Source organism: Leptonychotes weddellii, chromosome 6 (genome assembly GCF_054177405.1).
Source record: "Leptonychotes weddellii isolate Sample4059 chromosome 6, ASM5417740v2, whole genome shotgun sequence".
NCBI classification, from domain to species: Eukaryota; Metazoa; Chordata; class Mammalia; order Carnivora; family Phocidae; genus Leptonychotes; species Leptonychotes weddellii.
This window is the reverse complement of record NC_138374.1, coordinates 91,942,520-91,955,416: the sequence shown is the minus strand read 5'-3', so window position 1 is coordinate 91,955,416 and position 12,897 is coordinate 91,942,520. Positions and strand designations below refer to the sequence as shown.

Below are 12,897 nucleotides of genomic sequence, written 5' to 3'. Positions count from 1 at the left end.
TGTAGTATTGGTTTCAGGAGTAAAATTTTGTGATTCATCACTTACATATAATACCCAGTGCCCATCCCAACAAGTGCCCTCCTTACCATCACCCATTTTATCCCATCCAGTAACCCTGGGTTTGTTCTCTGTATTTAAGAGTCTCTTATGGTTTGCTTTCCTCTCTGTTTTTATCTTATTTTATTTTTCTTTCCCTTCCCCCTACGTTCATGTTTTGTTTCTTAAATTCCACATAAGAATGAAATCATATGGTATTTGCCTTTCTCTGACTTATTTTGCTTAGCATAATATACTCTAGTTCCATCCACATTGTTGCAAATGACAAGGTTTCATTCTTTTTGATGGCTGCATAATATTCCTTTGTATATATGAACCACATCTTTATCCATTCATCAGTTGATGGACTTCTGGGCTCTTTCCATAGTTTGGCTATTGTGGACATTGCTGCTATAAACATTGGGGTGCAGGTGCCCCTTCGGATCACTACATTTGTATCTTTGGGGTAAATATCCAGTAGTGCAATTGCTTGGTCATGGGGTAGTTCTATTTTTAACTAAACTTAGAAGATTTTAAATACCATCTATTATCCAGTGACTCCCAAATCAGTGTCTTCAGCAACACCTCTCCTCTGAGCTCCAGACTCTGTCCCTACTTGGATGTCTGAGAAGTACATCCAATTTAGCTTATCTGAAAAAAAAAAAACAACAACAACTGCGCACACACACAGCAAAAATCTCCTCCCAATCATCTTCTCACCTCAAATCAGTTTCTTCAATTATTCTCCCGCTCTCTGAATGGTTACCTCCTGCTCCTAATTGCTCAGGCCAAGGAATCATACTTGAGTCTTCAATCTCAGGTCCTACCTCCCATCCTATAGCAAGATTTAGTGTCCTTATCTACAAAATATGTGGATAATTAAACCACTTCTCACAACCTCCACTGCTACCACTGAAGACCAAGCCATAATTATTTTATCTGGATGTTTTAGCCTCTTAACTGGTTTCTTTCCACCACCCCTCCCTCCCCGACGCTGTGCCTTTACAGTTTTCCACAGAGCAGCCAGAGTAATCTTTTCAAATCATTATATCCCTTTGGTAAACAACCTCCCAATAACTTCCTGTTGGGCTTAGACTAAGCGCAGACTCCTTACCATGACCTAACATATACTATATGATCTTATCTCACCTTTATGATGAGTATCATGTCTCATCTCACAGAACTCTTCTCTCACTGCTCCTCCCTCTCCCTGGTTTAAACATTGGCATGTTGTCCTTGAATCCATGGAGTTTGCCCTCACCTCAAAGTCTGTACTCTATGCTGTTCTCTCTGAAGTGCTTTTCCTCCAGACCATCACGTAGATCATCCCGTAGATCTTCATTTTACTCAAGTCTCTCAAAAGTAACCCTAAGGGCTGCTCTTCCCAGCTGTATTAGTTAGGTTTCGATCAGAGAAGCAGAATCAGTAGCAGATACTTATTGCAAGGAATTAACCTATACAATTGTTAGAACTGGCTAAGCAAGTCCAAAATCCTTAGGCCACACAAGCAAAAATGGATTATAGGCAGGCTGGGTGCCATGAGAACAGGTTGAAGCTTTGATCCACAGAAGTCAGGGAAGGAAGAATTCCATTCTTCTCTCAAGTAAATCTCAGCCCTGTATTAAGGCCTTTCAACTGACTCAATTAGCCCCACCCAGATTATCCCAGATAATCTCCCTCAAAGCTAAATGATTAAGAGCTTTAATTACTATGTGCACAATACACAGCAACACTTACTTTTTGGCTGAATCACGGGGGAGTGTAGGCTAGCCAAGTTTACATATCAAAAACCATCCTATCGGGCGCCTGGGTGGCTCAGTTGGTTGGGCGACTGCTTTCGGCTCAGGTCATGATCCTGGAGTCCCTGGATCGAGTCCCGCATCGGGCTCCCTGCTCGGCAGGGAGCCTGCTTCTCCCTCTGACCCTCCCCCCTCTCATGTGCTCTCTCTCTCTCATTCTGTCTCAAATAAAATCTTTAAAAACAAAACAAAACAAAAAAAACCATCCTATCAACCTCATCTCCATCACTCACCATTTCTCTCCACCCTCTTACCCTGTTTTTCTTCATAGTACTTATTAATACCTGCAATTTATTAGTCTTCCCAACAGTCACTCTCAATTGGGGGCAATTGTGGACATTTTGCTTACTCCTTCCTCCCAGACATTTGGCAATGTCTGGAGACATTTTTGGTTGTCACAACTGGCAAAATACTACTAATATCTAGTGGGGAGAGGGCAGGGATGCTACTAAATATCCTACAGTATGCACAACAGCCCCCACAAGAAAGAACTCTTTGGCCCAAAATGTCAGTAGTTTTCTCTGAGTTTGAGAAAAATTCCGTGTTAAAGTTAAAACTTCTGAGGTAGGATCTTTTTGTTCACCTCATTTCTAGCACTTAGAGACTGGCACATTAGGCAGTCAGTAAATTTGCTTGAATTAATTTAATACACCTGGCAATCTGCATTTTATTTTTATTTTTGTCATTTAAATACTACAATTTCTATTTGGTGAGCCCGTGCTAAAGCCTGAACTTCCTTGCAAATTTTCCTTGCAAGTAAACTTTTAAAAGATTTTGTTCTGTCTCCCTTTGACAGTAATCAAAAGTTTTGTTATGGTAGAATTTCAAAAAGGTGAAATCAAGAATCCCTCGCAAATATAAAAGGAACATGTGACAAATATTTTATTCAACTCACTTAATGAGGGAACCAGTAAAATGTTAAAACTGTTATCAAAGTGTATTTGCATAATGGATCCTTAGAGGCAATTTATTTCTATTTTTTTAAAGATTTTATTTGAGAGAGAGTGGGGGGTGGGGCAGAGGGAGAGCATCTCAAGCAGACTCCACACTGAGCATGGAGCCTAAAACGGGGCTCGATCTCACAACCCTGAGATCATGACCTGAGCCGAAACCAAGAGTTGAACGCTCAACAGACTGAGCCACACGGGCGCTCCTAAGTGCCTGTAGTTTAACAAGGGAATGTTAATGTAGGGTTGCAAAGTTAGATACAAACTGGCTAATGTCCTACCAGGGTAATAAGCCATATATAACCTTTGGAGTATCCATTCCACTGAAAAGAAAGTAGGGATTTGCATCCCTACTGGATATAAATCTACAATTTAACATGTAACTTCACTAAGTCTAGGACCTTTAATCAGTAGTGAACAGTGAATTTCATTTCCTGTTCACGTTAAGAACACTCATGACTTCTAACTACCAAATTCAGTAGATTTTTGTGAATAATTTTGCTATTTTACTTTTTACATAAAATTTCTCATTTTTTAAAATACCACATGGGTCAGGGGGCTCCGGGCTGTCTCAGTTGGAAGAGCATGCAACTCTTGATCTCAGGGTAGTGAGTCTGAGCTCCATATTGGCTGTAGAGATGACTAAAAAACAAACAAACAGAAAAACATTAAAAAAATAAAAACAAATTAAAAATACCACATGGGCCAAACAAAAGAGGTCTGTAGTCTGGGTTTGAACCACAAACTGTAATTCTACAATCTCTGTTTAATATTCTTAATACATGAATTGTAAGAGGAGCTGACTAATCTCTTGGATTTCACTTAGGTTCCATGGACTCCCAGAACAAAATGCAAATTGGGATTCTCTGTACTCTGCCTCCACTTCCGAGAACTCCTCTGGAGTTTGGCTTGAGTTACGCTATCACCCACTGTGCTGTACTTTGAAAGACTTGCAGCAACTAACTACCTCATCCAGGATTAGCCAATTCGATTTTTGCAAGACTTTGGAATTGGGACCTGGAGATGCCAGTCCATCTCTGCCGGTCACTTGAAGAGTAAACATGTGAACTTGGTAGTTGTGCACTTAGAAGCAGGAAAACTTGTTTTCAGAGGGAGAAGCAGCAGTAGATAAGCATTACCTGGCGAGATGAGCAGAAGCATGATTAAGAAACAGTTGCTTAAGTTCCTGATGGCATTCCAGTCCTTGTCCCGGCGCCTCTTCAGGCCCCACTGTTTGACCTTTATGAGATGAATACACCTATTCCTTTCTTTTTTTTTTTTAAGATTTTATTTTTATTTATTTGACAGAGAGAGACAGAGAGAGAGGGAACACAAGCGGGGGAGTGAGAGAGGGAGAAGCAGGCTTCCCGCTGAGCAGGGAGCCCCATGTGGGGCTCGATCCCAGGACCCTGGGATCATGACCCGAGCCCAAGGCAGATGCTTAACGACTGAGCCACCCAGGCGCCCCACACCTATTCCTTTTAATTAATTGCCTTATTATTAAACTAGCTGTGAGTGTCTGGTACGTACAACCAAGGAATCTCTATATAGAGAAGAAGGCCCTTGGCAGTGCTGCGTGCACAGGATCTTTCTGCAGGGGATAGCCCGCAGCAAACTCCTGGCATATTCTTTCTTTCTAAATGGGCTGGAGTCTAGGGTCCGTTCAGAAGTGTTACATAAGGGGTGCCTGGGTGGCTCAGTCAGTTGAGCGTCTGCCTTCGGCTCAGGTCGTGATCCCAGGGTCCTGTGATCGAGCCCCACCTCGGGCTCCCTGCTCAGTGGGAAGCCTGCTTCTCCTTCTCCCTTTCCCTCTGCCTGCCGCTCCCCCTGCTTGTGTGCTCTCTGTCAAATAAATAAAATCTTAAAAAAAAAGTGTTACAGGGCGCCTGGGTGGCTCAGTTGGTTAAGCGACTGCCTTTGGCTCAGGTCATGATCCTGGAGTCCCTGGATCGAGTCCCGCATCGGGCTCTCTGCTCAGCAGGGAGCGTGCTTCTCCCTCTGACCCTCCCCCCTCTCATGTGCTCTCTCTCTCTCTCTCATTCTCTGTCTCAAATAAATAAATAAAATCTTTAAAAAAAAAAAAAGTGTTACATAAACATTGGGTTCAGATGATTCAGAATAAAGTTAACTAGAAACAAATAAAAAAGACGTGTATGGACTTCAGAACAAATGTTTATTACTGCTTAATGGGGCCGAAGGGGCAACACAAAGCATTGAAAACATCACTGACTCACAAAAAGTCACCTTGTTACCTTCTTGGTTGAATTTATTTCACAAGGCTTCATTCACACATGAAAACAAGATACTAATCCAAGTTCATAACTGTTATAAAAGTAAACATTTGCTGGGACAATGTACAATAAATTGCACTTCTCTTAACAAGCATTACATTTACACTGATAGCCTGTACTATACATAATACATGGAATTATGGAAACAGCTACTTGGTCAGTGATTACAAAGGCTGCTCAGTCATGTTTCTTTTGTAGTCAGTCAGCACTGTTTGGGCCAATCAACTCCTTTATTCTAGAACCTGTATTCATTAGAGAAGTCATGGACAAAATCATAGAAGTCACAAAAATAAATGGCACAGAATTTCTACTACCTCCTCAGCAAGGGAAAGGTAGGAGTTGAAAGAAGGGAAGTGATGCTGATTGAGAAACTTCTTCCTTCATTTGAACTGAGGATCCATACATTATGCAAAATACCAAAAATGGAGAATATGGTGCAAAAGGCTATTGGGTCATCTTGGATTCTGGGACCATCTCCAGCTTTATTCTTGTGCTTTCATGACACCAGAGTCTTGATGCATTTATATATTTATAATTAAGTTGCCTATATTTTATTCCATATATAATATATGGTTATTAAAAGTTACATTTTAACAGAAAATATTTTACATGGTAACTTATTGCCAATGAAAAAGGAAAGTAACTTAAAATGTTTATTTTCTACTCAATGATTCTTTTTTCTTAAAGTTTTCCGAACACTACTAATGATAAACCAAGGATGGAGGTGGGGAGAATGGGACATGTTGATGAAGATGTTTTTATAACAGGTAACGAATTCCTTTGGAGATACGCCTGACATGTAGTCTTTTTTTTTTTTTTTAAAGATTTTTATTTATTTGTTTAACACAGAGAGAGAGAGCACAAGTAGGCAGAGCAGCAGAGAGAGGGAGAGGGAGAATCAGGCTCTCCGCCGAGCAGGGAGACTGGAGCCTGATGCGGGGCTCGATCCCAGGACCCTGGGACCACGACCCGAGCCGAAGGCAGCCGCTTAACGACTGAGCCACCCGGGCGCCCCGACATGTAGTCTTTTAGATGGAAGCTGGGAAGGGGACACCTGACAGCTGACTGGAGTGACTCGGCCACTTGTCAACATCCGCTTTTCTCGTTACAACTCACGATCGTCATCTGTTGAGACGCAGCCCACGTGGAAGCATTCATTTTGGTAACTTCTGAGAGAGAAGGAAATCCCTAAAATGAAGGGCTTTGCGTGTGTTACATGGAAGTCACTGTAAGAGAGGAGGGCTGTTCTCGAGCAGTTCTAGTGTAGTGTGGCACCAGGAGGTCAACCAGAGGGAAAAACTGGCCACGTGTGTATTCAGGGGCGTGGTACCTGGCTGTACAAAGAGGCAGGGATCCTCTATGTAAAATTCTACCAGTCACGCACACACACAAATCAAACAGTGTTCAAATCGAACAACAGCGGTTGTCCGTTCTCTCATTTACTTGTAATTGAAGCAAGAAAATCAGCTATTTAAGAGTCTGGATTTTTTTTAAAGAGTAAGTTCTACAACAGAATCCTCTTGTTAAGTAATTAAAAGTGTTCTTTCCCAGAGAGAGAAAACAAGGTATCTAATTTTTTAAACGCTCCCTTTTCCCTGCAAGGGATCCTGAAATAGGACAACCACCTTAGCAGAATCGTTAGTGGGCTGACTGCAGCTAAAGAAAACTCAATCCCTTACGTTACACGTGTAGGCCCCATCCTCAGTAACTGATGAGCTCCTTTCAGCATCTCTCATCTTATACCCTGAACTGTGCATTCTCTTGTTTTTCTCATTTTCACTGGGAAATAAAGCCACTAGTTATTAACTGGAAAATATTTTAAGAAAATGGAGTAGGGGCTTGAGAAAAATATTAATATATGGTATAGAATGACAATTTTGGATAAAAAAGATAAGTATTATTATTCACTATCCCAACATCAGTCCAAAGATTGCTTTTGTACTTTACTTTGGAAATTTAAGAAAGCCAATGAAGAAATTATGAACTGAATAGCTGGGAGAGGGAAAGAGAGAGCGTGGTTGTATGGAAAGAGAGGCCAGAGGCCTATATGACATTCCTATTAGTGTTTCTGATAGGTACTCACACACAGAACATTAGGTAGCTGAGAATTTCTTTGCATTAAATTATATGTAACTAAATATAACCAAATTGTGTCATGGCTCAGGGTGTGAAGCTAGCAAACATATGCACTGCAAAATTCAGCTGAGTTTTTTTCAGCTTCAAAGAATGTGTTAAACAAGAGTCTCAAGATATAAAAGCTAATGAACTGAATTATCAAATTGAAATTCATTCCTTTTATTTATTCTGCAGAGTTAAATGAAAAGATAAATCATCACTCTTCAGAATACTGCAAGTGTTGGATTTCTGGAGGAATGTTTCATACAACATATCCCAGGAAAAGATGAAAAACACTCTAGAATATTTGGAAATTTCCTAGCTGTCTGGGCTGGTTGATGTCTTTCTAAAAGAAATTCAAGAGAAGAGTAGCAATTTTTAAATATATTTCAAAATAAGTGAAATTAAAACTAACAGTTACTTAATACAGGGATGCATGAGTTTTCAAACAATACATGGGGAAGGACTGGGGTGGTGCTATTATAATATTTTGAATGAATAATCGTATCATATACCAAATTTTGAATTTTCTTTCTATCTAGTATTGCTACTGACTCAAAGGCATTGCAGTGAGGAACAGTTTAGACTTATGGTACTAATACACATACCTAAGTATGATATGGAACTGGAGAAGAAAAAAAAACCTATAGATTGCCATTAAAATCTTTTGACAGAGTTAAGAGAAAATGCAAAAAGACAGATTACACATTTGGAATGTGTACCTGGTGATTTTGTTTAAAGAAAAAAAAATGTAAGGGGCTCTGGAACTGAGCCTGGTGTACAGGCAAGGACCATACCTACGGCCATTCTATTTCTCCATCAACTACCATGTAAGGAAAAATATGCAATTTAGGCATTCTGTGGAATGTGCTGATTTTTGGAAGTTAAAAAGAGCTCTGTACAGTAAAACTATATGATTCACAAAACACAAAAGAACATCTTTAATTTAGCTGGCCATTTGATAAGGCAACTTGTACAAGGCTTCTTGGAATCAAAGCATAAAATACCAGCAAAGCTAAAAAATTATACTAAATAATTTACAGAAACAAGTACCAAGATGCAATTTTCTAGCCATTATATTTTACAACAACAAAAAAGATTACCTTTTCTAAATCACCAAGTAGGGAATATCAGAGTCAACAAGGACACTCAGAATGCTGGATTACAAGGAAATGAATATTATAATGAAAGACGACAGGACAAAACACAATTCTGTAAGAAAAGTATTTGATGAGTGTGATAAAGCATAACATCCATATCAGTTTTATGGGTTGTAGATGATATAATAAACACCAATGAAGGGGACTTAACTTTTTAGAGTTTAATGATCATTTTGGAGGAAAGGATCTATTATGAGCAACTTATAGTGCATGCTCCTGGAGTTGAGATGGCTCTTATTTAATTTTTACTTCCAAGAATGTGTTACTTTTAATTGCAACATATGGCACAGATGAGAATCACTCTGGCTACAGAGTTTAAGATCCTTTGCAAAGAATATGTTCAACAATGAAGCGCAGGATGAGTATCAATAAATGTTATTGTACATAGCGGACAGTAGTTTGGTTGGCGTAAAAGGACCAAAGCCTCCAAACAAGCTGAGAAAATGGGTAAATTAGTTTTGCTGTTACCAAAAGATTTCCTGCAAGGACTATATATATAGACAGGTTAAATATAATTGAAAAAAACTATTTCCACCAACTTTTAAACAACAGCTTTACCTCTCCATGAGATAAGTATTTCTATAAAGATTTTATATTCAATCAAAAATGTTACCAATGCATTTGCATCTCTTCGTCTGGGGTACCAAGGGCATTTTAGGGAGATATGGAAATCAGTAAAAGTTGTCTAACAGTAAACTAAGATGATGTGAAGCTGACCTTTATTTCCCATTTCATAACTTTAAAAAGTAGAGTATATTAGTGTTTACTTAGCAAATATATGTCAACATTAAATTAAATACTCTGTCCCTGGTTCTCTATTTCATTTGAAGCACAATGGCTGACCCTGGGCCTTTCTAGGCTTCTCTGGTAAATGTTCGCTAATGCTGCAACTCACAATAGCCACCTCTGACTTCACGTTTGCCGGAAGTCACAACTGTGTTCAGACTTAGGAATCAGCAATTCCCGTGTAGAGTTTCTCAAAAGGACCTGTTAGAATACTAGGGCCAAATGATTTATCTTATCCTGCATTTATCAAAAGCTCTGTTCCTTTCATCTAGGGTGTTTTCTCAATAGTCTATCTTATTCCATGGTTCTTGGCACTTCATTTCCAGATATACCCAACAGAAAATGAAAATAAACTCATTCTTTTTGGGGGGACTGTTCAATCCCAGGTTTATTCTTTAGACAGGATTATCGTTTTCCAGGGAGTCACTTTCAGGAAGAAACCTGACAGACGTCATAAATGGTCCCACAGTGTGCTTTATCTGAATAAATCCTGAAAAGATAAGAGGTTTAGATTTCAATCTTTTTTTTTTTTTTTTTTTTCTGTGACAAATCTCATTCTATCACTTCAACCTTGGAATAAAAGACATCTCCATTTTTATGTAAAATAAGAGTAATTAGGAATAATTAGTTCTAAATAAAAAGCATTTAGTTCTGAATTACTTATTTCCAACTAAACATCAGGCATATAAAATAATGGGTAATACTATGATGGAACTGAACATGGCCTTCCATGAAGAAGCTCGAAAGCAGGTATTCAACATAACTCAGGTCAGTTTAAACATCCCTTTGCAAAGTGTCAAACGAGAAAGAGTGAGAGCTACTGAGAGATCCTGGCTTGCTTTCTGGCCTCCTGTACTTTCCTGCAAAGGGATACGGGGAGATTCCTCCTGGGTTTCTGTCCCTTTGATCGTTGTGCTCTTGTGCTTGGGGGGAGGCTGGAACTATGTGCTCTCCTTGGGTGGCTGGGTGACCAGCGGAGGCTGCAGTGGCTGGGTGCCCGTGGCCGTTTTGATAGAGTTCAGGGTTTTGCTAAACCAAGAGTTTTTTGCAGCTTGGATTTCATTCATAAGGGCTCCTCTCTGATGTTCAAGTTCCTAATTAAGAAAAGAAAATCATTAGAGTTATATAAGTGTTTTCTCTCTGCCCAAAAAACCAAAGTATAGCTTTTCGGAATCCCCAGGTCTGTATAGCTGTAGCTATCCTCCCACAAAACCCACAAGAGATTTAATCGGCTTCTTAATGCAAGAAAACAGTTTAGAGCTAAAAGAGTTACCACTGAAAGTCAGAATCTTGCTTCCTCTGAACAGTGAAATGAAACCTCATTTTATCTTTTCTTCCCCCTGCGTTTTTGGTCCAAATTTAGGTTCAGGTTACATGTTTGAAACAACATATAGACATATGGATGGACTCTACTGATGATGTAAGCATGAATGAATTCTAGTTCCAAACACATGGCCTTCGCCCGACAACATCCTGGGTCCAGCACAGAAACGGTTAAGGGTCGCTAGTGCGGCCCAGGTTAGAGCCGTGGCAGGTTATGGCGGTGGGTAAGGACCTTGGGAAAAAGGAAATGGGAACAGCCCATCAGAAGCCAGGACTATTTTTCTAATTATGTTATCTTCTGATATGGACATAGATTTTCAGGAAGGGGATTTGGTAAAGTCAGGTAAAGATGAAGGAGAAAAAGCTCCAAAGCAAAGAATGGGTGTCAGCTAATGTTCACCTGTCAGGGAAAGGACAACAGAGAAGGTCTGGCCTTTCTTTCTCAGGATCAGCTACCACAGTGACTGAAGTTCGATGAGAAGGCGTGACCTTGGCAACAGAAATCTCAGGGAAAGCTAAAAAAGCATATGCTTAAACCCATTCTCCTAGGATATTATCTTAATCACTACATTTTCATTTAAAACTATGTGTTTATGTCACTTTAAAAATAATGATGTAAAATGTGACGATGGAGGACACATTAGTGGGCAAAAAATGTGTTCATCATATGTGGAAACATCTTCGGATGCTGAGCTGGATGGGTGGACCCAAAGGATGAGAATGTGTCCTAGAGCACGGACTGTGTCTCTCCTCTGGTCACCGACCTGGATTTTGCACTTGGCCTCCACCAGCTGCAGCTTGGTCTGTGCCAACTCCAGCTCCATCTCCCTCAGCTGCTTCTTCAGGGCGTCCTTCTCATCAGCCAGGTCTACGCCCTGCTCCTCCCTGCTGATGGCCGCCGGCTTCAGAGCGCCCTCTTTGCTGAAAATGTCGCTGCAGTGTTTACAGGCCATCATTTTACCCTGAAACAGCCAAAGAGAGAACCCACATCAAACAACTTCACGGCAGAAATCCCTTCCTGAAACAAGAGGAGAAGATGTTCATGTAGACGCTGCTTGTGGTCCTCAAAGGCAGGCCTACTTCTGAAGGTAATTATTTTTCTTGTGCCGCAACCAAAATGGTTTTAGCACAAAACCCAACTGTGGGGGCACCTGGGTGGCTCAGTTGTTAAGCGTCTGCCTTTGGCTCAGGTCATGGTCCCAGGGTCCTGGGATCGAGCCCCGTATCGGGCTCCCTGCTCGGTGGGAAGCCTGCTTCTCCCTCTCCCGCTCCCCCTGCTTGTGTTCCCTCTCTCACAGTGTCTCTCTCTGTCAAATAAATAAATAAAATCTTTAAAAAAAACAAAAAACAAAACCCCAACTGTGCAAGTTAGGTGCTCCTTGTGTCTTAAAGTATCTCTAGAGAGACCCTGGAAATGGAAACTATGAGAGCATCTCTGTGAAACCCTGTTCTAGAAATTCTGTGCTGCCATTAGTCTTTCTAGAGCCCCACGCCATAGGCTCTCCATGCAGTGTCTCCTGAATCCTAGAGTTACTGTAAGACCACATACTCTTATCACCCCCATTGTAAGTGAAGAAACTCAAGAGTCTAAGTAGCTGGCCCATAGCAGACGGACTAAATCTATGCTTGCAACAAAGTTTATGTCATGTCCTTTGGTTCAGCTTTAAGCAAAGAGGATCATTATTGTTCAAGGTAATGAAAGTGCCTCTGCCCCCTGCCTGGCTTGCCAATCAGATGCACAGCACTGACCAAAAGCAACTCTTCAACACACTGGTGCTCTTGTTTTCTTAAAATACCTCCAAAAATAGTTTAGAGCTAAAAGATATTACAGAATATTTCTATTTTAATATACTACTACATATTATAATATGTCCATAACCGAAACTACACTCCTCTCTTCACACACACACACACACACACCAACTCTCCCCACATTTCTGTGTCATTATGCCTGTTTCCACCATTTAGGCCTGAACACTGAGGTCATCTTTTCTTTCCTTTCTCCTTCATTCCATATTCAGCTGGTCACTAAATTATTTCTCTGACATGTCCAAGCTCTTCTCATCCCAGGCCTGAATCCCTAGAAATCACCTTCTCAGCCCCCACTGATTGCTTTTTTTTTTAAATTAACATATAATGTATTATTTGTTTCAGGGATACTGGTCCGTGATTCATCAGTCTTATATAATACCCAGTGCTCATTACAGCATATACCCTGATTGCTTTCTTATCCCATCTTTAAGGCACTCTTCAGATTCCTACCTGATTAATATTCATTAGACACTTGAAAGATATCTTGTAACTCTCTTCAGAACCTGTAAGAATAATTAGCCCACTACTGGCACTAAATAGGCACACAGCAAGTATTTGTTATATATATTTATTGTTGACTAAATAAAACGTCGAAGTGCTGGCTTTTGATCTGGGTCTTAAATGACTA

The 12,897-nt window shown here is 40.3% G+C and overlaps 1 protein-coding gene across 7 annotated transcripts in view; it reads right to left on the bottom strand.

Moving 5' to 3' along the window:
• Positions 1–4,936: 4,936 nt before the first annotated feature.
• Positions 4,937–12,897, bottom strand: part of LOC102744208 (rab GTPase-activating protein 1-like) — a 359,561-nt gene continuing 351,600 nt past the window's right edge. For all 7 annotated transcript variants that reach the window (XM_081824632.1, XM_006733066.3, XM_031027901.2 and 4 more), the window contains 2 exons: positions 11,222–11,419; positions 4,937–10,228 (listed from right to left, as the gene is read on the bottom strand). In XM_081824632.1, the coding sequence (XP_081680758.1) occupies positions 10,076–10,228; positions 11,222–11,419 (351 nt within the window). In that variant the 3' untranslated portion in view covers positions 4,937–10,075. The remainder of the gene's footprint in view (positions 10,229–11,221; positions 11,420–12,897) is intronic.